The 27,393-nt window shown below is 30.7% G+C and overlaps 1 protein-coding gene across 1 annotated transcript; it reads right to left on the reverse strand.

The window, feature by feature from the left end:
• Window positions 1-2,615: 2,615 nt before the first annotated feature.
• LOC101259171 (root phototropism protein 2) lies at window positions 2,616-5,072 on the reverse strand. The gene is made up of 5 exons (XM_004243605.5): window positions 4,808-5,072; window positions 4,664-4,733; window positions 4,138-4,515; window positions 3,345-4,070; window positions 2,616-3,250 (listed from the first exon to the last, which is right to left on the reverse strand). Exons 1-5 carry the CDS (start codon window positions 4,867-4,869, stop codon window positions 2,756-2,758), a joined length of 1,731 nt encoding a protein of 576 aa, XP_004243653.1. The 5' UTR covers window positions 4,870-5,072; the 3' UTR covers window positions 2,616-2,755.
• Window positions 5,073-27,393: the final 22,321 nt, after the last annotated feature.

Below are 27,393 nucleotides of genomic sequence, written 5' to 3' on the forward strand. Positions count from 1 at the left end.
ATCGAACGACACCTTGAAGAAAAAATTCGGATGTTGACATCGAAAGATGTAGCAAGTTGTACTTTGTTATTGTTGCAAAACTTAGATAATTGACTATGTCATTGTTGGTCAAAATATATAGATAATTAAGAAAATTGATACCTTTTCATGTGCTTGGTTTAGATTGTACTGACAACATCTATACTTCAACACTATTAAGGTATATATGGGTTGATAGCACTGCACCTACTAAAGTATGACGCTTATATGTAGACTCTAGCTATTATAAGTTAAAAAGGAGAATGATTAACTAATAATAAATTATATTAGTGAAAATTCAATTAAATAACTTTAATAAGTCATACATCGGGGATGGAGATAAATAATGTATGAGAAAGAGTTGTAGTTATACAATCAACATCTTCAATGTTAATATGTGAGAAAGTGCAATCAACATCTTTCACTCTGCTTCTTTAAATTGATTTTGTTCCACAAATTAATTAGTGTTAGATCAAAATACTCTTTTCCCCACGGATAACTCTTGAAGAAATCTAAATTATTCACCATTTTAATGCAGTTTGAATCCACAATCTTAGATCGATATGGGTAAGCAACATTAAGTGGATGAACCAAACTAAAGAGCACTTCAATTTCTGCTCCTTCAATCTGGTATCCTTGATCAAACTCATCAACTTTGTAGCAGTTATGTTCTTATTCTTGGTCACTTTATAATGGAATTTCTCACATTTTAAAAATACTTTTGCCTTTTTTCCGTCACGGGTTATGCTGAGCAATTTGGCCTTGTAATCAATGCACATTTTCTTAAGCCAAAACAAACAGACTTATCATTCACACAGAACTACATCTCATGCACTTTTTTAAATCACTTTTCACACGTCGCAACAACATATAATGGACCATATATTCATGGAACTTGAATGTCTCAAGTGTCCAAAATAAGTGCCTTTCAAGTCATTATAAAAAAATTCTTGAACTAAAAGTTTCTAAAATCACGATAAACAATAATTTTTGCTCTCACATAAATTTTCGGTGGTAACGATCCTAACTCATCCATCCATTTCGTTAGAATATACGACTTACCAGAAATCTTTCTACGGTTACTTTGAGAAATCTTTTTTTCTCTCGTCCACTCATGGGATGCGGACACACCTCCGTGAATTACATGTGACCGACAAGGACAGGGGATCATCATCCTCATTTTCAGTATCTCGGGTATCTTTACTACTAACCTCATCTCCACTGTCAGTTTTTTTTCCCACTAGATTCAACATCATCATTAGCTTATGCACTATTGTCCTCATGGTTATCAATCTCACCATTTTTATCAGAATTTCAGTTAGACTTAGGTTTTTCAACTACAATTTTTTTTTCTTTTTTGAAGACCTGGAACTTTTTTAGCCTTTCTTTTCTTAATTTTAGAAGCCTTAGAAACAGATCGCTTAACTATGCCGCCTCTAGTTTTAGCCATACTGTACTATATGCAAAATATAATTTTCATATCAAAATATCGACGACTAGTCTACACAAACAAATAAATGCTTAAAAAAGATATGCAAAACAAGTAGCAGTTTCAACAAAACTCGACAATGTCATTGACATAAGCAGCATTAAAGTCGATCAAAATACTAGTGAAAACTTTCAAATTGATAGACCAGATAAACACAAACATTCAAAAATTCTACGCACTACCCAAAGCAAAACATCAGTAATGATTTCCGAATAAAAAGCATGAACTAAACGGGTAAGATTTTCGAAACTTTAAGCAAAAATTTAAACTTCGCTACACTATCGCAATATAAAAAAATTGAATAGGCTAAAACTTATTGAAAACACGATTAAACTTACTTGAGAGGAATAAAAGTGAAAAAGATCCAACTGAACTTGGGGAAGAAGATTGATGAAAAAAAGACATTGTTTTTTGGAGAATGGTCAGTTTTATGTAGGTTGATGATTTCGATAAAGCAAATTTATAAAAGACGAAGAATACTCCGAAAACATTTTGAGGTTTGCTCTGAAAATATTTACCCAATATTATTAACTATTTTTTTTTATAGTCCTTAGGATTGTTATTTAATATTTTGGAGGGATGAATTTATTTGATGTTGAAGTGCTGGGATGAAAATGACATTCTATATACTTGTATTTCTATTCCCCGAGTTCTTAAAGTGATGAAAAGGTCCATAACATTAATCCTAGAGTTCAACCCCACTTTTTTTAACCCTAACCCTAAATATTAAATCAAAAATAATTTAAGTGGCTATTTCTCAAATTAAGTTTTGGGAGTATTGTCACCCTTGCCGATTAAACTCCACTATTAAGGTAGAAATTAAGTGGCTATTTCTCAAAATTCTTTTAGAGAAACTTCAATATTTTTGTTTCACAATTTTCACTATTCAATAATTAAAGTCATTGTCCAAGTTTAGTAATATCCATATCCAGCATTCAAAGAATTGTCCCCTCCTCTATTTATATCATGATGATATAAACCACAAATTCTTGATCGACAATAAAAGTAGTGGACCACTTTGAAGAAATTAAAGATTGTTGAAAAGACAAACTTACTGTATCAACAAAACTAACAAGTAGAGGAAGGTAATAAAAAGATGAAATCAATCTTGATCAAGTGTGATACATGAATATATTAACATAACAATATAATCAAACAACATAATCAATCAATCCTTTACAGTACAAAATCAATCATAGTTTTTTCACACAACATAAAACTAAAATTAAACCAAATAATGTAAATAGCTTAAGATATGGAAAATCTTCTTCTCCTAGGCTTAGTAAGATCTAGAGCAGCATCATCAACAATACTAGAAGTGTCCTTTGATCCATGTTTAAAGGGATTGAATTTGCCTAATGTTTTGGAGACAGAAGAGAAGAATGTTGTCTTCTTCAGACTCCCTTTTGATGTTCCTTGACTAGAATTTGTTGTTTTCTGTATATCTGCTATGTACATCTTCATCTTTAGCAACTCCGTTCTCAAAACTTCATTTTCCTTTACGAGGGAAACATCAGCTTGTAATTGATTCCTTGTTGCCATGGCTTCGGGCATGTTGTTATTACTATCATCTGCTGCTCCGCTCCTTATCTTTAGTTGATCGAAATAGAGAGCATGAAGGACTATTTGCACCGGCAAACGTTTGTTTTGAGAAGCATGGACTCTTGCTTCATGTGATAGTTTCAAAGGATCCATCACACTACACACTTTTTCTCTTTCAATTTCATCCAAATGTGGATGTGCCTGCAATTTTAGCACAACATGTTCAATATAATTGTTAACTTGTTGTAGTTGATACTCATATACATATATATATATATATATTTAAAGATCTCACCTTCAAGTAGATATCAACAGCTCGATAAAGATCATCATCAGCCTTTCTCGCGCCCTTAGGAACCAAAATAGCAATTCCATTGAATTTTGATATACTGAGATCTCCAAATGTAGCGATTTCACCAAGATAAGCATCGACAGTCTTTGCAACTCTCTGCATAGCGGTGGTACAAACGTCTCCAAAATCACCACCTTTAAACACAGCTACACTCTTCTCTTTCTCCATAAATCCGGAAATGATTCTCCTCACGCTCTCAAGATCGAATAGTCTTTCTCCGTCGTAAGAAAAAGACAAGACTAACAGATCATCGACTGTCACGTGTTCTAGTATTGCTGATATCCTTTTCTCCAATTCATTCTTGCAGCTACTGGCTGCTCTTAAGAAAATAGCTGTACGCAGGAGACAACACAAGAAATTGATTGGAAAAGCTGCTCTCTCCGCGGGCAACAGAGTCACAATCGACTCTAGAAGTTCCCGTTGATGCATTCTCATATCCGAATCCTCTGGTACCATTAATCTCGTGTTGTTTCCTGAGTGGTCACGTACAAGATCACGAAGAGATCTCTCTGTATATGTGATTATGGCACTTGCTATGGTTAACGCTTTTGCCCCACGAGTTTTCATTGCAACAATAATTCTCTCGAAAAAAGCTACATCTAAGATAGTTAACTCTTCCGTCCACCAATTTGGTGGTGATCTGCTAGGAAAATTCGCCTCCACACACGCCTACAAGGACATAATTAGTATTCACCTAATCCATATACGAATAGAATATATGTAACTAACTAACTACCTTAGCACCGGCGATGTCAACACATCTTTGAATGATATTGAGATCATGTGCAAGAGGAAGAAGATTTTCACATGACTTTAACACAACAAGTGCACCAGAAAGGCTAGTCAAGGCAACTTGAGCTAGAAAATCCTCTGTTCTGCTTGCGAGATTGTTGTCACAGTATTTATCAGTCATTTGAAGATATTCAGCAGCACAACGAAGAGCAGCAACGTTATGTACTGTGATTTCAAAGTTAACTCCATAGCAGAACTTGGCTGCCTTCTCAAACATCTCTGGCCCTCCAGGAATATCAGACAAGTTTATACGACTTACATCACTTTCTTTAGTATCAAGTATAAGTTTCCTTATGTAATTGCTCTTTGCTACTAGCATGAACTGACATAACAGAAACATCACCATTAGTTAATTGTCATTAGAATCATTTTTGGTGCAGTAGTACTAGCTGGCCAACAACATTAGTTAATTGTCATTAGATTCAGTATTAATTGCATCTAAAAATCATAGATCTTGAATGTGTACATACCTTGTGAAGATTAAAGTTTGCTTCACCTACTTCAACAATAACATCAGTTGGAATTTCTTGTGAAAATACCCTGTAACATGGACTATAATTGTTAACACAAAACAAAACATACATGAAGGAAAAATTAAGAGATAGTGGTAGTACCATTGGCCAGTTCTTTCCATTGCAAGAGAGAGTCTATTGGTATTTTTGAGAGGAGTAGCCATGTGAGATTGGTTTTAGTGCATAGAGCGGAAAACTTTTATGTGGATATAATAAAGAGTAGGGGTCTTATTATATAAGATACATAGAGAAAAGTTTGTCTGTCTTGACGTGGCTTTTTCATCTCCTTTATTTCTATTATTATATATATAATGTTATATTGTATCTACTCCGCATTTTTGGATAAAATAGAGTAACTTTAATCTTCTTTACTAATAAAACCTATCATAGTTTTGTAGTTTTCGAAACTTATGACATTGTCTATTCTACCCCTCAATTAACAACAACTATACAACATTTTTTTCTTTGATCTTGACTTGTGTCTTTGGATCAAAGGCATCAAGTAAACGAGAACATTATTAAATTACCTATAGTAGAACTAAATTAATGAATATGTATGCAACAATTTTCCTGAATGTTGTATGTGATAAAAATTGAATTTGGTAGGTAAATTTATACGTTTCAATCATTTTAATTATTTTTGGAGTAGGGTTAGTATCTCGATTGTCGATGCATTAGACAATAACAATTGTTATAAAATATATGATTATCGAGGGATTGTCAAATTAGTGACATTGTGATGTTAAGAGAAGCTCTATATGATCGGTGGCTATATATATCGTTTTCACTACACCTTGTTCCCTCGATCCTTGCTTAGCACCTAATCGAGGCGAGCATTCAACAATCTTCGACTGACACCACTTAACCTAATTAATATTTTGATGTCATATTCTTGTTCTTAATATGGTATTTTTAAAATTTATTCTTATTTTATCGACTAAGTTAAAAAAAGAAGAAAAATTTAATTGATCCTAATTTCACTTATCTTTAACAACCCTCATTTCACAAATTATATATATATATATATATATATATTTCCACCTTTAAGAATGCAAGTTGATTGAATATGCAAAATATTTAAGAAGTGAAAATGACTGGACGAAAAAAAGGCGAAAGTTCTAATATTTAATCGTATCATTGTTTGAAAATATTCCTTTTGTTTACGTAAAAAGAATGATACTGTTACTAATTTAGGAGTCAAAACTAAATTTTTTGATTTATAGTATTTTATTTGTATGAATTTGTGTTACACTTTTTACGTCTTTAGATTCAAATTATCTAAATTTTAAAGCCATAGTTCTGAATCTACTTTCTGAATCAACGAAAAAAATTACAAACTTATATCCTCCTTCATTTTTAGTTTGTTTTTTAAAGAAATATTTTCCAATTTGACAAGTCTCTAATATTGACATTTTACATGATATTCGGCAGACTAAAAACTTTAAAAATATTTTAGTATGTTATACATATTACCGACTATAATATCATAAAACTAAATCTGTATATATTTAAATTCTCGTCCTAGATAAATCAAAGATACATAAATTAGATGCATAATACATAAATTTCTCATTTAATTTAGTTTTATTTAATACTTCGTCACTTTTTACTTGTCTACTTTTGAATTAACACACCTATTAAGAAAATAATTAATGATCTAGTGAGTTTACCATTTTATCCCTATTAATTATGAAGTGGATAAAAAGTTCTACATTTTTCAAAGTAATTAGTCATTAATTGAGGGTATAATAGGCCAAAAAAATTATACTTTTTTTATTTGTCAAAATGGACAAGTAATTAGGAACAACTATAAAAGGAAAAGTGGACAAGTATTTAGGAACATAGCGAATATTTATTTATTTAAATTTGAGGGTATATAACTGGACACTTAAACTTGCATATAATTGAACAAGTAGACATACACATCCTACTTGACGTCTTAATTAAACGACATTTTACATGATGTCTATAAATATTATATTCATAAAACATATATATGTGTGTCCATTTATTCATTTTTATACAAAATTTAAATATCTACTTTTAACATCCAAAACTAAAATACACAAATATCAAATAAGATAGAAAATAACATATTTATACATTATATTTACATTAAAATTTTGAAAATTATATATTTTTATAATTACTTTTTTTTAAAAAAAATAAACATAAAAGGTTTGGGGAGGGTGGGTGGACATTTCAAAGCAGCCGGTGGAAGTAAGCAAAGGGAGTAAAAAGGGGAAATTCAATACTACTCCACCTTTCTTAATTATTTGTTCACTTTTAAATTAATATCTCTATTAAAAATGATAAATTATTTTATATTATTAATTATAAAGTAAATAAATTAATAATTTAAAATTTTCAAAATTTTTTATTTTTCTCAAAATAATTAATTAAGAATATAATAAATAAATTACTTTTCCTTTCTTAATTCATCAAAAATAAACAAGTAATTAGAGATAAATAATAATAATTAAAAACAGAAAAAGTACAATTTGCTGATAATATTTCTAAAACTTTTTTCACATAATATTTCGATATTTGATATTCATATTGCAACTAATTATTCTTAATTTCACACCATATAAAATCATATTTAAACAAAGATGATTCTAATCAAATACTTTTTATATGGAAAGCTTAAACTAAAAACTTTTTTTTTTATAAAAAAAATAATCTTATCTATTCTTCCATGTCTTCTTATTTGACAAGAATGTTAATCATTTTTGGGTCGTAGTATTTGGTTGAATTAACATAATAAATGAAGAAAAAGACAAAATAAAAATAATTGAAGCACCCCATAACTCTATAATAGGCAAAGGGCGGAGAAATCTCCGCCACGCGAAACGAGTGGTTTAAATTTGTTCGACCAGCTGTTGGAGACTTAAGCGCCATAACTCTAATTTGTTATGGGACCAACTCCACATCATTAACATGTTCAATGTACACATATCCTAATCCTTTGGTGGGTCACCACACTATCTCACTTCATCAAATCATTACCATCCACGTGTAACCAAAGTTTAAGTTTAGTTTTCTCATAAGACATCGACCCTATTCTCTATTTTACTCTCCAAATATGGAGTTCTCTATTTTTTTTTTCCTGACAATCAATTTCAATTGAATACTCTATTTACTCTCTAAGGTTTCATTTGATCTGAAACGGAATACACATTTTAATATTAAGATTTGCATTAAAATTTCAGTATTTTGATCTGAATACACGTTTGAATATTAAGAGGTGGTCTCTAAGTCTGAACACTAAATAATTAATGTCATTTTTTTCAATATCTTAATGTAAAGTGAAATTAAACATTATATTAATAAAATACTATAAATTTTTCATTTCAACTAAATATATAACTTTTGATTTAAAAAAAGTTCTAATAATCATGATTTGGAGTACTATTTTTTTATTAAATTTTTTTGATAAATAACAATAAACAAAAAATATTATTGCAACCAGTATTCTTGACACACATCAATACAAGAAAATTATTAATATAACAAAAATACTTGAAAGGATTTATGAAACTTATCAGTTGGGAAAAATTGGTGTTTGATTGAGAAAAGTGAGAAAGAGAGTTTTTAGTTATGAGATAAAAAGACACATCCAAAGCAGAGAAGTTATGATTTATTATTTGATAACTTATCAAATGATTTTTAAGAGTCTCTTATAGATCTTTAGCCCCATTACCAGGTTTTTTAAAGAATAAAACAAAAGACCTCCATTAAGTGCAAACAAATTATGCCTAAAAAGGAACTTTTTCTCTTCCTTAATATTATATTATTATTTCTATTTTATTCTTATTTTCTTATTTCATAATATAAATCTCTTGTTTCTTTTTTTTTTGAAATAGTTATTTTTATATAATTTTCACATAATATAAAAAAATTATTTTTTCAAATTCTTTTTTAATATAAAATTTATTTTATTCTAAATTTCTAAATAATATAAATTAAAAGTAAATATTATATAATATACAATTTAATGAACAATTCAAATAAAAGTGAAATCATTAATGAAATATAATTATACAAGCGTTACATAAATATCAAACTTTCAAGATTATTACATTGCTTACATAAATATCCTATTAACGCATTATGGAGTTCAAAATAGGGAAAATACCCAAATACCCCCTCAACCTATGCCCGAAATCCCAGAGACACACTTATACTATACTAAGGTCTTATTACTCCCCTGAACTTATTTTATATGTAATTTTCTACCCCTTTTTAGCCTACGTGGCACTAGTTCAAAAAAAAAGTCAACCATCGTTGGGCCCACAAGATAGTGTCACGTAAGCTAAAAAGGGGTAAAAAATTATTAATAAAATAAGTTCAGGGGGTAATAGGAGCTTAGTATAGTAGAAGTGTGTCTCTGAGATTTCGGGCATAGGTTGAGGGGGTACTTGGGCATTATCCCTTCAAAATAAGCGTTTTTGTCCGTAATTTTTTCATGTCTAAATAAAAATTGTTCAAATCGAAGAATTTCATCTACCACCATTTTTGTCATTGCAATTGGAGCCTCTATGACATCTTGAAATGATGCATTAAATTAGTTCATCCTAGATTATCATGTTGTGCAATATAATACATTTAGTCATTATATCATGTACCATTTTATTTTTTCAAAAACGTGATTATCCTATAATAATTGCAAAATGTAATTGCAAACCTCTGAATGAATATACATTCAACATATTTTCGGCTCTATTCTTGTTTCAATGTGTAATATATCTTTATCTGAAAGTGTGGATTAAGAATAATTTAAACAATTATAGACCATTTTAAATTGTGCATTCTTTATTCATTATAGTAAAAATTAATAATAGAATCAAATTGTATCGAATTGACAAAAAAAAATTAAAAAATTGAGATATTCTATTAATTCGGATTGAAAATGGTATATTTTAAATAATATATATTTTTAAAAATATTATATTACATTTTTTAAAAATTACAAATATTAGAGATTTAATTCATAGCCTTATATGAAAATGCTACTCCTATGTTAATTACAAAATATTAGAACTAACAATAAAATAATGAAAAAGTGAAATAGAGAGCGTGAATAGTAGTTCTCCAAATTTTGGAGAATTACTATTCACCTCTCTGTAAATGGAAAATACAGAGCTTTTTAGAGGGTGGTTGGAGATCCAATTGTCTATTTTACTCTCCAAATATAGAGTATAGAGGGTAAAATAGAGCGGGACTGGAGATAATCTAATTATATATATTTTTTTTACTTTTATTAAACGAAAAGAAAATATTTGGATCATTAATAGCTACTATGAGAGCTATTAATAATAATAATATACTGAACACGCCTCCTTACAGGTTGATTTAATGAGCCAAGCACGTGAACTTTTTTTTTTTAATGCAAGTCTCAATAAGATATGATTCAAATGATCTACCTATTCTGATTTCATTAATCATTTTAAAATATATGATTATCTAATCTAAAATTAAAATATTAGAGTGAACATATTTTATTATTTAAAAAAAAAAAACATATTTTATTAGTAAATAATATTCTCACTTGTATTCGTACTTGGAAAACAAAGTATGCATTAATCCTATTGGATAACTGGATCACTAGAAAACGGAGAAGTGTCTGCTTCACCAAGAAATGTAGTGGTTTCGTCATTTTTATGTAGTTTTCTCTTTTCGATATATACACGTAATTACTGATGTCATGAAGAAACATGGTCCCTCTTTGGGTTAAAAAAAAATCATAATATCCAGCATCTAATCCTAATTTAATATTCTGATATTGTAGATCCAGAGTGTGTTTGGTACGAAGGAAAACATTTTCTGGAAAATGTTTTCCAATTTTCTCATGTTTGATTGGGGTAAAGTTTTGGAAAATATTTTCCAAATCAACTCATTTTCCTCAAAATTAAGGAAAATGACTTCCCTTCAAAAATTAAGGAAAACATTTTCCAAAGCTCTCCTCCAATTTTAAATTACATTTTTTTTTGGAGAAACATAAATTTTAAAAAAAATATTTTCAATATTTTATTTTTTCATCGATCTCTGACCACCCTCCCCCTCTACCCCCCCCCGCCCCCAACACCCACCCCCTCCCCAAAAAATTAATTTTACTTTTTAAAAATATTTTCAACTCCAAATTTTTATTTTTAAGCTCCTACTTCCCCCCCCCCCTCCCGCCAGCCCCATATCCACCCCTACTAACCCCCCAAAAAATTAATTTTATTTTTTAAAAATACTATCAATTTCAAATTTTTATTTTTACACTCCTACCTTCTCCCTCTGCGCCCCCCCCCCCCCCCCCCAATCACCACCACCCAAAAAAAATTGTTTTTAAAAAATATTTTCAATTTCATAAATTATTTTGTATTCTAGTAAAAATAAAATATATTCCTCAAAAATATTTTTCATTCATAGATCAAACACTAAAAATCATTTCCGAAAAATATTTTCTACTTACCAACCAAACATGAGAAAATAAGTCCAAAATCTACTTGTTATCCAGGAAAACATTTTCTATGGAAAACATTTTCCTTCGTACCAAACACACCCCCAATCTCTTATTTTTTTTTGTTTTCTGGACGGTGTTTAAATTTATATGGAACTTTAATTATATTTAAATTTTATATGATAAAATCTCATATTAGAGAATAAAATGTTTTATTAAAAACGATTTCATATCCAAAATAACAAAAACTTGAAATTTCTGGTTAGAAAAAGAATACTTAACACTCATCACAATTTTGTTCATAGCTTTATGTCATGACCCGCCGCTTTGTCATCTTACTTAGGCATAAATTAAAACATAAGTATAGAGTCTTGAAGAGGTTTGAGGAAAACTCAAGAATATCCAAGATAAGTTCTTGGAAGGCTTTAGAATTTTCTAGGCGTGTAGAGAATTCTAGGAGAGGGACTAGATTGTAAATATGTAGGGACTTGTACAATAATTTTTATTTACGCTTAAGCCCCAGGTTAGATGTATAAACAGAGGGACTCTCATTTGCAAACCAATCAAACAAGTTTAAATTATTCTCCAAGCAAAACTTTCTTAATAAGCTCTCATATGTCTTTCTTTCATTCTCTTAGCGGTCTAAGTTTTAAAAAGCTTATTAAAGATCGTGAAAAAGTCGTGAGTAAGTTATCAAGTTCCGCTTGGAACGTCAGTTGAAGTCTGTTGGAACTAAGGAAATGGCAAATGAGTAAGACATTAACATTGCTAGAACCACCAACATCAAGTCGGATAGTGGAAAGAAGCACCGAAAGGGAGGTAAGAACCTTAAGAGTAATGAGAAACTGTTGCTCAACGCAACACCAAACGAACTGTTGAAATCTCACCCACTTTCGACCACTGAAGCCAGTGATAAAGAATGTGGTGAGGAGCCCATTTACGTTACCCCTAGAGTAGAGTGGATCGCAAGGATTGACATAAAGAGGCATGTTGTGAAGACCTTAGGCAAGCACTTAAACAAAGTCTATGACAAGTTCAAGACTATCGAGTACTTGACCCTTTAAAGGTGTCCTTAATGTACAAGAGGTGGAGAATTTCCTATGGAATTTGAAGAATCACTCCTAAGTTCAACAGGGTGAAAAGTGATTAGAGCAACATCAACAATGTGGTGCTGTACCTCTCGGAGATGGCCATGCTGTGGTGGAGGCGAAAAGAGTTAGATTTAGGGAAGAAGAAATATACCATCTTAGAGAGATTTAGAGGGGATTTCAAGAAGACTTTTTTACTCTAACAACGTTATATATGAGAAAAATGCAAATTTAGGGAGTTGAAGCAGACAAGTAGTATTCGAGCATACGAGAAGGAGTTCATCACCCTTATGCTTCAGATACCCAACCTCAATAATGAAGATATATTGTTTCACTTCATGGATGGACTGCAAAATCGGGGAATGACAGAGTTGGAACATTGACAAGTCAGAATTATTGCTGAAGTCATCACATAGGTCAAAACTTTGATGGACTTGATTTTAGGCATATTTATATGCCTAGCATTCTAATAATGCTCGTATTTAATTCTACTTTGAATTCAATATATATGTATTTAGAATCTTATTGAGTCATTTGTCTATTTTTGAGCTAACCAACATGATGAGTTGTGTAGGTAAGCTTAATGGGAGAAACAAGCATAAAAAGGAATAAAGGAAGAAATCTGAAGATTCTAGTCAAAAGAGAGCAAGTAAGAAGTCAAAGAAAATGCACTAAGGCAATTGCATGAGCAGAATTGAGGTCGTGAAAATTTAATTTGAGGCAGAACTATCACGACCTGAGAGTACACCCTAGAAGATATGGTGTTCTCGAATTACAACACGGCGTAGTTAAACTCTCGGAGGTCTTGTACAATCCTTTTGACATCATTCATTGCATAAATGTACGAAAAGTAGTGCATAATTAAAACTTTTCAGACGAAATAGTAATACTTCAAAACATCTTTTATAGAAAAACATAAAGAAGGACTAAGTCTCAAAGTCGCCATCTTAGACATAAGAATATCTTGGGAAACGACCCATTCTTCAACATATAGAAAATAACTAAGTCTATTACAATACTTTTAATAAGGAAATCTAAACATCATGATGTCGTCGAATCTAGTGAGGACATACCAACACTTGCTTGAATGAATCCAAGCTTCCACTTCGAGAATCCTCTCAAATGCCACCTACACCTTTAGAGATAGACAAAATATATGAAATTAGTACATTGCATGCACTAAGTATGACATAATACATAAAATCATGATATTAAGACATTTGTATAAAACATGCTCTTTTTGAGTAAAACTTCATAAACAAGTGTAAGAGATCACATTAAGTCAACATAAGCACATATAGTCACATTGCACAATATAACAACAATGTCACTTCAATTCACATACACATGAGACCTTCTACCAAAGGTGATTCTAAGGCTCACTTGAGTGAGTTATGAAACGACCGCCATACAATCCCTTCACATACGCCAAAGTGATCCTTTAGATTACCTAAGATAAGATAATTCTCATTTCATACATTCAACTTCCTACCTATAATTACTCCAAAACTCATCTAAGTAAGACATGAAGAGAACGCCCATACACCCTCTCCAAGCCTACCTAAGTAATCCTTAAAGCTACTCTAGATAAATACCTTTTCATTAACATATATTTAACTTAGGTCAATATGTTCATTAGACCATTCAAGATACATTTAACACTTAAAGACTTTCACATAATGGTCTTAGAGAATACCTAGGGAATTCACATACTAACATCTCAAAGCCTAGTCGTGCAATGTCTAGATAGTATCCCATTCCACTACCTAAACTTCATAGTACTTATCCAACGCTAACATGTATCCCACATGATGAGAATAGGCAATAACCGACATAGACCATGGTATCTAATAATGGAATCCGGAGTCAAACTTGGTGTTTTACTTGTCAATGGTAGAACTAGGACACATCCCATGTTGGCACATGGTTAAGGAATATAGAGGGTTTCTTTGTACTCTAGTCTCATCTTACAACTAGAGCTACTCCCCAAGCATACTCACTTGGGGCCGGACTTTGTTCTCATACAATAATTTAATAAAGAAACATATGAAGAGGTACCACATCTTGTTCATAACCAAATCATACTACACCTTACCAAGGAGGGTCCACTAAGGCTTCCTACAATGGTTATTAAGATAAATCAATGACTTTCCTAAGGATGATTTCATGTCGTTCCAGCCAACTGACCCTAAGTCCATTATTCACACAAGAAGGATACCATTACGGCTTTAAACTTCAAGGATATCACAACCTTTTTTTCTAAAAGGTTCCACATAAATGACGTTCTTTATTATATTCAAGATCATATTTCATTCATACATATACATTCATCTCAAAGGTACTTTAGCCTACTAAGTCAAGAGTCATATTCATATTCTTCATGTATCAAGTAAGGGATATAGGTCTACCAAAACAAGACACACTTCATTATTATCTTAACATATGTACAATGTCATTCATGTAGCATATAGAGTCAACTAAGCATACTTACAAGTCACCCTACACATATCTATAGAAACATCATCATAGTTACTCATATAGTCAACTAGGAAGATTCAGACTTCAACATCAAGTATACACATATAAGGCATCACTATAGCCTATCAAGATCACATATAATCACTTAGAAGAACACATACTTTGACTTCACATATACACATGTCGTATAGACATTCACAATACTCACATATTCAAGTTATAACATGATTATATCATAATTCATAAAGTAATACCGATGAGGCCACATTGTTTCACAATTCATAAGGTAATGCCAATGAGGCCAAATTATTCAAGCGTATAGGATATAAGAACCCCCACCATAAGTGGACCATACCAAACATCACAATTGAAACACCTATACTACACAATATAGAGAAGGTTTGGTCAACATATCACCGTTCAAATCACAACTCTAATCAATAGCCAATTCAATCAACTCAATATGCCAAGGCACTTACCAATAGCCATGATCACCAATTCAATCCAAAAATCACAATATACAATGAATCAAACAGGACCAAATATAAAAATTATCAAATTAAGACAACCTATATACAATTCTAACATAATTCATACATATATCAATAGCCCAATACAATCTACATAAGAATTCAATGCGATTGAGACATGATCAAATCACCCATAAAATAGTCAAAATAAGAAAATCATGACTTGTATGGGTTCATAAAGTTTTTGATCCAAAATCATCAAATTAACATCAATTAAATCATGATTCATTGATTTAAAACATTTTATGCAAGAATCCACGGCTAGAATTGAAAATAGAAGAATTCATGTTTTTCATCATCTTTGAAATCATTGAAATTTGACTCCTTGAATTGAAGAGAATCAAAGGATGAAACCATACATAACTGTGATGCAAATACCACTAAATTGATGGAGAAAAACTTAAAAAATTTGTCTTCTTCCTTGGAGCTTGAAAGCTCCATCAATGGAGGTTTTTGGAGAGAAGAAGTGGAGAGGTTTTGTTTTGGACTTTAGGGTTTTGATTTGATCGGTTAATTGGGGTTTAAATAGGTTCAGTAACTGCCTATAATAAGTCCCCAAAATACCCAAAAGACCCCTGCACTTATAGGACCTTTTAACAAGTCAAACTCAACTTAAATTTTCGAAACTTTCATCGGAAAACAAGTCCGCGGCGCCGAGCTGCTCCTGCATGATTTTCAAAAATAAATTTTGAGATAGTAGAGTCTGCCTTGTGTCCGCAACATGGAGAAAATTTTGGCTTTTGGTGGACCAAGTCCGTGACGCGGACTGGCTCCCTCAATGCCTAAGTTGTTGCTACCTTGGGCAGCTTGCTCGCTCAAGGCTTTATCCTCCTCAAGGACCCCTATAAGGGTCCTTGGGGAGTAGTGCCCGGACGTTTCTAACCCAAATATCCTCGTGTACATGTTACAAACCTCTCCTATAAATTTGAACTCCATGCGACACATAAAACATGCCGCACACCTAAACATACAAGCACGTCTCAAGGCATATCTTTCGTGGACGATCTTGGACGTTTGACCTCCAAACTTTAGACACAACCTATAAACACTATTGTAAACCATTTTGGGACTCGAGAACCTCATGAAACACGTGTTAGGCTCTAGTTTCACCTAATTCATTTTAGAGGTGTTACAAGAACACCTCGTGATGCCTCCGCGTCGCGCAGAAAGAGAAAAAGCTCTAGAAGGCATTGGGCGTCACGTGTCTGGGTCCCAAAAGTGGTCATTTTGACTTTTAGTATAAATAGTGTCTTATTTTATTTTATTAATTATTCTTTTTCTGGGTTTCGAAGAATGATCACTTTGGAGACATTTTTTTTTTGAAGTTTTAGGGTTATTTCTTAATCTCTTTTCCTTTCGATCATTTTGATGATTCATAACAATTGTGTGATTGACTTTTGGATTATGAGTAGCTAAATACCCTAGTTCTAGGGTTGTGGCTACATGATGAATGTAATCTTTTGAGTTTATTATTGACTATCATATACATCTATCTTATGTTCTTATTTATGTATTTCTTGCTTGATCACCATAGAAATAATTTTTTTGTCTGAATTGAACTCGGGAGAGCAATAAGACGATATAACGTGAAACATAAGGAGTTTGTTGAACTCTAAATAGCTGAGTTAATCCATTTCTAGGATAGGGATATACCTAGAGACCTTAATTGGGTCACCAGGAAGATAACTTAATGCTTGATATTTAGTTACTCTATCCCCGCTCAACGATATAGTTAGAATGTTAAGTATCGTAGGCGATTAGAAGTCGGGAGACCATGATCATACATCTAACCTTGTGATTCATTGATCCAATAGTTAGTTTTTACCCATTTAAATGATATTGATTACATGATTCCTGATAAAAGTTACAGCCTTGGACCTTTTCCAAATCATTGTTTGAAACTCGTGAATCTTAATCTTACTACTTACATTTTGTGTAAAGTTAAAAGTAGGAAACTAATAACTCTTGAAATCTGAAAATACATTTGTGTTGAACTGAAAGTTAGAAGAATTTCTAATTTTTAATCACTGAGTCCCTGTGGGTACGTATTCGGCTCTAAAAAAGTTTTACCTTATTACTTGTACGATCATGTGTACTTGTATGTGTGATTTGGACGAAACAAGAATCTAGGCATTATAAGCCCGATTGAGCAAGATGATAGGAGATGAGAGTTAGTCATGACCAAGGTGGAGTAGATAGTGGCAAAATCCAGAAGTAGGACTACTAGGAATCATGACATTTATGACTCTGGTGACAAAAAATTTGGGCGTCAAAGCGATACAGAGAGGAAAGTAGAGACTACAAAGAAGAATAGTTGCTACATATGTGATGGGCGCTATGCAAAATGCCCTGAAGAATCTTGCTGTGACATTATGGGAATGGAAGGAGAAAGATGCACAAAAATAAGGTCGAAAGAATAGAATTATTTAATCCTAATTTAATGTTTTGACATTGTAGATTCATATCTTGTTTTTCTCATTCAATATATAATATTTATAGTGAAATTTAATTTAATTTAAATTTGTATAAAGAAAAACTCTCATGTCGGAGGATAACATGTCTTCTAATAAAGGCGATTTCATACAAAAAAACAACTAAATAAAATGAGATTTCTAATTAAAAATAAAGAAATACTTAACATCCATCACAATTTTATCTTCTCTATATTTTCAATATTATAGATTATTCAGAATCCGTGGTCTCAACTCTCAAGTATGATTAACATAAATATGTGTTGCGTAAAGAAGAAGATTTGTTTATAAATGTGGAGGTTATTTTTACAAATATACATGTGTGGGTCCAATTTTGTATTTGAAAATTTTCAAATCATGATTTTGGAGAATTTGAAATTTCATTTCATAATATGAAATCAACATGAAATCGCTGTTTAAATGTTGATTTCATATGGTATGTCCGAACGCCAATTAAGAATCACATTAGTATTTAATTTTTAACATGAAACACTAATAGTCCTTCACATTTCAAGAATTGATGCACTTTTAGTACTCTTCTAAATATCCATTTAATTTTTAACGATATTTTTCTTTGCACTTGAAAAAACATAGTCTATTATATCTAATTCAATAACTCTTAATTTCCTATTAGACAAACATAATGGAAAATAGTAAAAAATGACCCTGAACCATATGAAAAAGATAAAAATGTCTTTCATCCATCAATTTTGTAAAAAATACCCCTCTGATCATTTTTTGGCTCATTTTTATCCTTCAAATTATAACAACTCCTCTTTACTTTATTTTTAAAAAATTATATATTATGTGTCATTTTTATGTTTGGTGAAATGAAAATCTCACCCCACCAAGTTGATGACATGACAAACAAGATAAAAATAATTATGTTGGACCCCTAGCATTAAGCTTCCAGCGAATCTTAAAGAACATAATGTGTGTATCCTAAACTGCTTTCGAGTTGTTTAATCAGATGACTAATGACAATGTTTCTTCATAGAGGAATGAAATTAATAGGATCAAGATCATCTAATCTTGTTGCACCCACAACAATTATGTTCTCCAAAATAAGTATTTTTTTTGGTTGATTATTTAATAGATATGAAGTGATCATGAATAACATTGAAGGGGAATAAGAGATTTGAATTTTTGAGATTTCGAATAAGTGAAAGTGGTCGGAATGACTCTGATACTCTATTAGAACAAGAGAATGTAACCAGAGAGCAAATGGTAAAAGTTTCAATTGTAGCGTTGATTTATTTTATTAAATTCACCTTCATTGATACAATAATTATGCATTTATAATTATAATATTTTGATGTATAGAGATACGATTCTATAAAGAGACTAAGTTTGTTCTTGTGTCTAGCCAAGTAATATATATATATATATATATATATATATATATATATATATATAAGGCTAGAGAGGAATAATATATAATTGATACAAATATACAAAATAGAATACAAGAAAAAAAAAAGGCTATAGGGAGAAGAATACAAATAAGAGAACAAGTATATATATTTGATATAAACACACAAATCAAAATAGAAAAAAAAAAAAAAACCAGCCAGAGCTAACTACACAACCTTTTTTTTTTTCCATATTCTCTAAAATTTCATACTATTACACAATATTTCAAAAATCTCCTTTTCTTCTTTTTCTCTCATTTTCTAGATACATTATTTCCTTCCGGCCCAAAAAATTTGTTCCTAATTTCACGCCTAAAATCTCTTCAATATATCGACAGTTATATTAATCACTGTATTTTTGAATTGTAATTTATTCTCTATCTCCTTCATCGATTTGAAGTTTCGATAGAACTATTTCTTTATCAATTTTTTCTTTCCAGTTCTTCATTGATTTTTGTTTTTTTAAAAAACTTATTTAGCTTTTTCATCTACAATTCGATATTGTTTCTTGGGCTAACGTTGGCGTTAGGTGGTTGTTGATTTGGACATCGCCGGAGAATTTGTGTGAAGAAAACGACTTTTGAAGTGGAATGAAAAAATAAAGTTATATGCAACCCAAGGTATGAAACTTCAAGTTTTTATCTAAAGTAAATGTAGAAAAAAAACCTCAAAAAAAATGGAGAGAAAAAATAAATATGTAGTTTTCCAATATGCATTTCAAGATATGAAAATTTGATGTAGTCATTTTTTTGTTTTTAATCTAAAATTATTTAGTATTTTAAAGTTTTTGATACATTATTATCTTAATGGTGCAATGTATCATGATTTTAATTTAAGGAATTTTGTATCATTTGTAGAATTTTGTATCATATATGACGTAGTTTGTATCATATAGTTTCCCGATCTATGCAACCCAAGGTATGAATTTTTTATGCATTTACTTTTTTTTTGTTTTGATTTCTTTAGTGTTTTAGAGTTCCTGATACACTACTTGTCTTTGTGATGCAATGTATCATGATTTAAATTAGTAAAGTTGTTAGAAGTTATATGTTAAATATAAAAGTACTTGATACAAATTATTCTTTGAGGAGTTGTGTAATCTTCTCAAATTATTAATACAAAAATAATGTTCAATAGTGCATCATTCAAAACATGTATCTTTCAGTATGCATCAGAAACAAAAGTTTGCTAAATGTATCAGATACAAATATAAGATAAAAGTCAAGTTACTAATTTAATTGTACTTCTTTGTTTGTATTATGTTTAAGGGTTGGACATTTTTTGTATCAGATACAAATATCTGTCAGATTTTATAGATCATCAATTGATATTAAGTATCAATTACTTTTTTTTATCAACTAAACATTCAGATACTTTATAGTTACAGTTATGTATAATATGCTTAACTTGACATATTTCTCATGATGCTTTACTTTTTGTAGTTGCCTTTGTTGAGTTCCTTAGTGACGAAATCAATATACATCCTATCAAATAATTTTCGAGCTGAATATTTTCGCACAAGATATTAAGAATTATTGTGGAGATAAGATAACATATCACCTGACACTGAAATCTTTCATATTATTTATTTGAAGTTCAAAATATAAGTATCAGATTTATAACTAATTTTCATCAGTTGTATATAAAGGAAATGGTACTTGTTTGATAAATTATGTGTATATGGTGTTTGTCACCAGTTGAACATAATTCAAAAGGAAAGTTCAAAAACACATAATCAATCTTTCACTTAATGTATATGATACATTAGATATGAGTCTTATAAATGAATATAAAATACATAATTATGTATCATATTCACATAAGTTGTTATTAGATAAATTCACATAAGTTGTTATTAGATAACTTATATATGAATTTTATCAATACTTATAGATTCACATAAGCTAATTATGTATCAAACAAACTATTCACCCATAAAGTTGAACTAATTTTTATACAAAATAGCAAAACTCAAATATATTGCATCGATACTTCACAGTAGGGGTGTACATGACCGGATTGATTCGGATTTTTTTAAATATCAAACCAAATCATTTGTGTCGGATTTTTGAATTTATAAACCAAATCAAACCAATAAAACTCGAGTTTTTCGGGTTTCTTCGGATTTTTTCGAGTTTTCCGGTTTTTTCGATAAAGTATTTATACAAACCTATAATTTACTTGTACATCAAATATTTCTTTAGACGTACCAACATGCAATTATCTAAGTTATTTCTCAATAAAATAACAAAAAATATGATATGATTAATGACACTAAAATATCCAACAAAAAATAATAATAAAATAGCGTAAAAAATATTACAAATTAATAAGTCATAATGAAATTAATCATAATTTAAAGTACTAAATCATGCTAAAATAAGTTTAGCAAGTAGTAATTACATGACTAAATATTAAAAGAAAGTAAAATTAGATCATGTATTTTAATTGTCTAAATCTAAGTAAAACTAAAAACTAAATATTAAATATTATTGTTATTCTTAGTGTTGAATTCATTTTCTTTTTGCATTAATAATAATTTGATTTTTATTTAAACTTTACTATAATTACCAACATGTATGAACTATAATCTTTATTAGATAATTAAGAATTCTAACTTCCAAACATGAAATAAATATATTAAAAGATAAAAATTATGAAAAAGTATAAGAGATATCTAAAAATTATATCAAAATAAGTATTTTACATATGTTAATTTTAAAATTATATATATGATGTCGGGTTGATTTGGTCTAGGGTTGATTTTTTTCCAGTTGAAATCAAACCAACCCAAATATAATTGGGTTTTTTTTCCAACACTAAACCAAATCAAACCAAATCACTAGTCGAATTTTTTTTTATTTAACTCAATTTGCGATTTGGTTTAATTTTTGATTCGATTTTGTACACCCCTACTTCGCAGTATTAACAATTCAAGTTACTTTACTGAAATATAACAATGCAAAATTTATATAATTGAAAAATTATTCAACATGATAATCAATGTCTTGTATAAATTCAATGATTCATTCTCCTTTTGGAAATTACACAAGTCTTACGGTTGTGATATTCTTGTCCACAACGTCCATAACAACTCGTGTATCTCGACTTTTAAAACTATTAGATACATATATCTTGCGGCCAAAATATGATATTGAGAGTAATATTGTCACGACTCAAAACGTGTCGTGAGTGACACCAACACTTATCCTACTATGTGAGCGAATCAACCAATCTGAACCCCAACATTTCAAACATAATAAATAGAAAACAATGCGGAAGACTTAAAACCCATTAACAAAATCAATAATCAACTTCTAAAAACTCAATACTTATTATTCCCAAAATCTGGAAGTCATCATCACAAGAACATCTATCCTCAAATTACTAAAGCTAAGAGTATCTAAGAAACTAAACATAAATAATAGCTAGTCTATGCCAGAACTTCAAGGCATCAAGACATGAAGAAGAAGATCCATTTCAAGCTAGAAGCTTTAGCTCACCCTGAAATCTGGTGTGGTGAAGACTGGCTAGAGTTGCGGTTGGGTTGAAGACGACGGTACGTTTGCTGCACTCCACAATGAACAAAAAGAAAACATACAAGCAGGGGTCAGTACAAAACACGAGTACTGAGTAGATATCATCGGCCAACTCAAAATAGAAAACAGTATATATCAGATAATATCATAAAATCAACTACAATACTCAACAGGTAGCAACAACAAGTACTATAATCATTAATAAGTACGCCAAGTACACCCATGAGGACGCAAGCCTCCATACCATACTCATTTGGAAAATAGGTTCATTAAATCTGAGTATATTACCATAATTCAAGATTCACTCTCTTTATTCCTCTCGTGTCGGAACGTGACACTCCGATCCCCTAATACTACGTGTCGGTTCGTGACACCCGATCCCCCTAATACTACGTGTCGGTTCGTGACACCCGATCCCCCTATTACTACGTGTCGGTTTGTGACACTCGATCCCCCTATTACTACGTGTCGGTTCGTGACACCCGATCCCCTATTACTACGTGTCGGTTCGTGACACCCGATCCCCTAACCTCATTCTTTTAGTTCATCAGGCCTTCTTTTATACCAAGGCATCATCATTAGCAAGAGGTTTTCAAGATTTAGGATTCAATAGCTTCATCATGCTTATTTCATCACAGTTATATCATCACATCATGCAAACACACAATTAAGCATATAGAAGGGTTTTACAATACTACCCAATACATATCATTCGCTATTAAGAGTTTACTATCAAATAGCATAAAAACCATAACCTACCTCCACCGAAGAATTGTGATCAAGCAAGCTAATCCTCAAAATCTTTGCTTTCTTCTTCGTTCCTCTCTCTCTCGATCGTTTCTCCCTCTTCTCTCTATTCTTTCTATCTTTCTTATTCAAACCCTTTTTCTTTTACCCTAATTAGCATATAATTAAGTATAAAAGATGACAAAAGTAACCCACCAATTAATTTAAGGTTATCTCCTTTAACCCTCAAGAAATTGGATTATTAATATTCAACCACTAACTTTATAATTATAAGCAGGAATAGTCCAAAACGCCCCTTAAAATATTAAACAGAAATCCGACCCAGTCAGGGTTACGCAGGCTGTGACGGTCCGTCGTGCCTGCGACGGTCCGTCCTGCTGCTTCCGTCACAAAGTTCAGATACTCGATTTATTAAAGAGTCTGTGACGGCCCGTCATGCCTGTGATGGTCCGTCCTGCCACCTCGTCACGAAGTTCAGAGAGTCGATTTCAGTACCCAAATTTGAGAATTCTAAGTGTTTTGGAACGAGACCCCCTCGACGGTCCGTCGTGCCTATGACGGTCCGTCGTGGGATCCGTCGTCTCAGCCAGTTTTTCCGAAAATAAAATCTTCTGCTCAAAACGACTAAACAGGTCGTTACAAATATTGCAAACTATTGTGAATCTTAGTGATCAATCGTTTCGAACAAATTATATATGAAAAGGTTCAAATTATCCAGAGGATTGCATATTCAAATTTGGTATTATTTAAGGTGATTTTGAGTTGATTCAAAATGAATAGTCAGAATATACTTCATGTATATTTAAGTTATATTTTAGTTTTTTGAATGTATCCTCAATGTGTAGATCATGTATAATCAATGTATACTTTCTTATGATTTTTGACAAATCATATTGTATAATTAATGTATACTTTCTGTGATTTTTGGATATTTTTATATTAACGAAGTAATGTTATATTTATTGTGAATAGTTATTTTATTGTATATATCTCCTCTCTGTCTCTCTCTCACTCAGTCCCCTCTCTCCCTTGCCTCTCCTCCCGCTTTCTTGCCCTCTCCTCTCTCATCTTCTCTCCTGCCCTCCTCTCTCTCTCTCTCTCTTTGTGTGTGTGTGTGTGTGTGTTGCCCATAAGAAAAAAATACTTTCAAACTTTTTATGTATCACTTATATTCAATCAAATATAAACGAAAGTTTTGTATTTTATTTCAATTGTATTTTGTATTTTATATTTTTTGTATCAATTGCATTTATGTTAATACGAATACAATATGCATTCATACTTTGTAACAATTGTATTTGTATCCAATCAAAGAGAGGATGAATACAATTGTATTTGATGTATTTCAAATACAACTAATACAAAGTAAATACACAATACAATACAAAAATAAAATACAAAATAGAATTTGTTGTATTTTGAATACAATTGATATAAAATAAATATATAATATAATGCAAAATAAATGCAAACTATAATCCTCTCTACTCCCTCTCTCAATCTCGCTCACCACTCTTCTCTTAATTTGTATTCATTATGATACAAATATGTTTGTGTTTGTATTGTTTTTCTTTAATATAAATACACAAACCAAAATAGCTATAAAGGTGAGGGAGAGCGAGAGCAAAATGGTTGTTATCTTTCTCTTTATTTCAACACTAAGTAAGCGTTTGACCATTCGATATCATATCACGATAGAAAATCATGAGATAGAATCAACGTTTGGATATGTGATTTCACGCTTATTCCATCTCATGATTTCATATCATGAGATTGAATACCATATTCTCCAAAAAAAAAATTATGATTTAAAAATTTCATATCATGATTTGAGATTTTTCAAATACAAAAATTTACATTTTGTTTTTAAAAATTCCACATTTATATCAAATAACCATTTATTTTATATGTAAATAAAATTAATAATCACATCATTACTTTTTAAAATTATTTGCGATAGTACAAAAAAAGTAATGAAATATTTATGGTATATGAGCATGAGAATATAGTTGTGAATGATATTGACCAACTAATGATTCAAAGTAACAAAGTTAATTCGTCTTCTCAGTCATCTGATCGAGAAATGAAAGTTTAATGTGAGAAGATTTTCCGTCTATGTGGGAGAATTATAGTAAATACTAATACACTAGTATAGTACAATTTATGTTCAATATTGTTTTATGCAATTAAAATTTTATCAATTAAAGTCAGATGAAAAAGGTAATTAATTGGTGAACAAATAAATTTATAATAATTTATTATGTGATTTTATTAATATTTTTATTTATTTGATAATATTAAATAAATAATTAGTATCATTTTAATAGTTTTTATAACTTATGAGATTCTTATGTTTATGTGAAAATACACAATACAAAAATTCTATATCGCATGTCCAAATAAAACTTCAACTTTATCTTATGATTTCATATTATGATATCATATCACGATTTCATATTATAATTTCATATCACATGTCCAGACGGCAAGTAAGAAACTCTATTTCACCCATAATACTTTGGTCCTGCCTTTTTCATGGCATATTGACTAACCTGTCATTATATAAATCAGCCTTCATTAAAATTGTCATCAAAGGAATTTTCAAGTGCAAGTTGTTCTTTCATTATTCTTGATGGTTGCTTGACTTGGTGTATATCACTATTGTCAATTATAAAATTATAGTCCAAGTAAATCTCATCCACATTTCTTTCCGAATAATTTTGCTAATTGGCAATTGCATAGACTTCAAAATATGTAGAAATCAATCTCCATTTTTACTAGATTTTCCACGCTTCCGCCAAAAGATTATTTCGTCAAATACATATCCAAATATTTTTGTTATTTTTCTAAACTCATGAAGATTCAACGTGTCCATATTAAGGGGAGGCTTTATGTGTAAGGCACTTACCTTGGACCACTGATTTGAGGGGTTCCATTTATTTGCAATAATAAAATATTACATGTTGAATTGAATATATATATACTAGATGACCGTTGTCCGTGCTAAGCACGGGCTCAACGTTTAATATTTTATACATTTGTTATTATCTTATTTTACGACACATGCTTTATTTTATAATACGTTATCAGTCGAGTCTCGTCATTTACTTTTATTTGATTTACCATTTCACCAAGATTTCTTAAGCAAGGTGAAAATCCCCTTCAATACTAAAACTTCAATTGGGAATTACTTTCATACATACGAATACATGTTAGCCATAAAACATTGTGGTCACTTCCCTTGTACATTTTGATTTGAAACAATAAGATGTAAAAATGATAATTTCGTCTTTGAATTAAGGACACTATATATCAAAGTGCAGGTATCAGCTCTGCTTGACTGTTTTGTATTGGACTATTACCATACTTCACAACATTAGATGACTGTTTTGTATTGAACTATTAGCATACTTTACAACATTACATGGTTAAATAGCATTTTGTTCACAAAACAAATGCACTGTTTATTAAGCAAATTGACAGTATGAAGAAACTGAACATCAAGAGTAGTTGAATGTTAACAAATTAGGAACTAACATTTAGGAGTTGCTGAATCTATATGCATAATACTGCTCCGTGCTTGTAGACATGCTTTCAGCTAATGCTGTAGTTGGGAGCATTATAGGTATTTATAATGGACCTAAATTTAATGTGTTGCATATTAAACAAACAAAATTAATATTTCAATGAGAAAAATTAGTAATTCGAACATATTTTAGCTGCCAAATTTGTTCATAATATATTCATGTGAATATCATACTGCTGAATGTTGAAGTGAGATACTTACGTAGTTTAACATTTCTATATGTGGGAATACTAATTACATATATTTACATACCGTATAAAATTAGATAAAAACAAATGCATCTATCACGCTTGGATCTTCTGGATCATCATCGATGTATTTTCATCCAACCTTTAAATAACTCTTCATTTTTCTTTTCTCTTCTCACCATAGAAGATATTTCATTA

The sequence above is a fragment of the Solanum lycopersicum genome, chromosome 7 (assembly GCF_036512215.1).
Source record: "Solanum lycopersicum chromosome 7, SLM_r2.1".
In the NCBI taxonomy this organism is placed as follows: Eukaryota; Viridiplantae; Streptophyta; class Magnoliopsida; order Solanales; family Solanaceae; genus Solanum; species Solanum lycopersicum.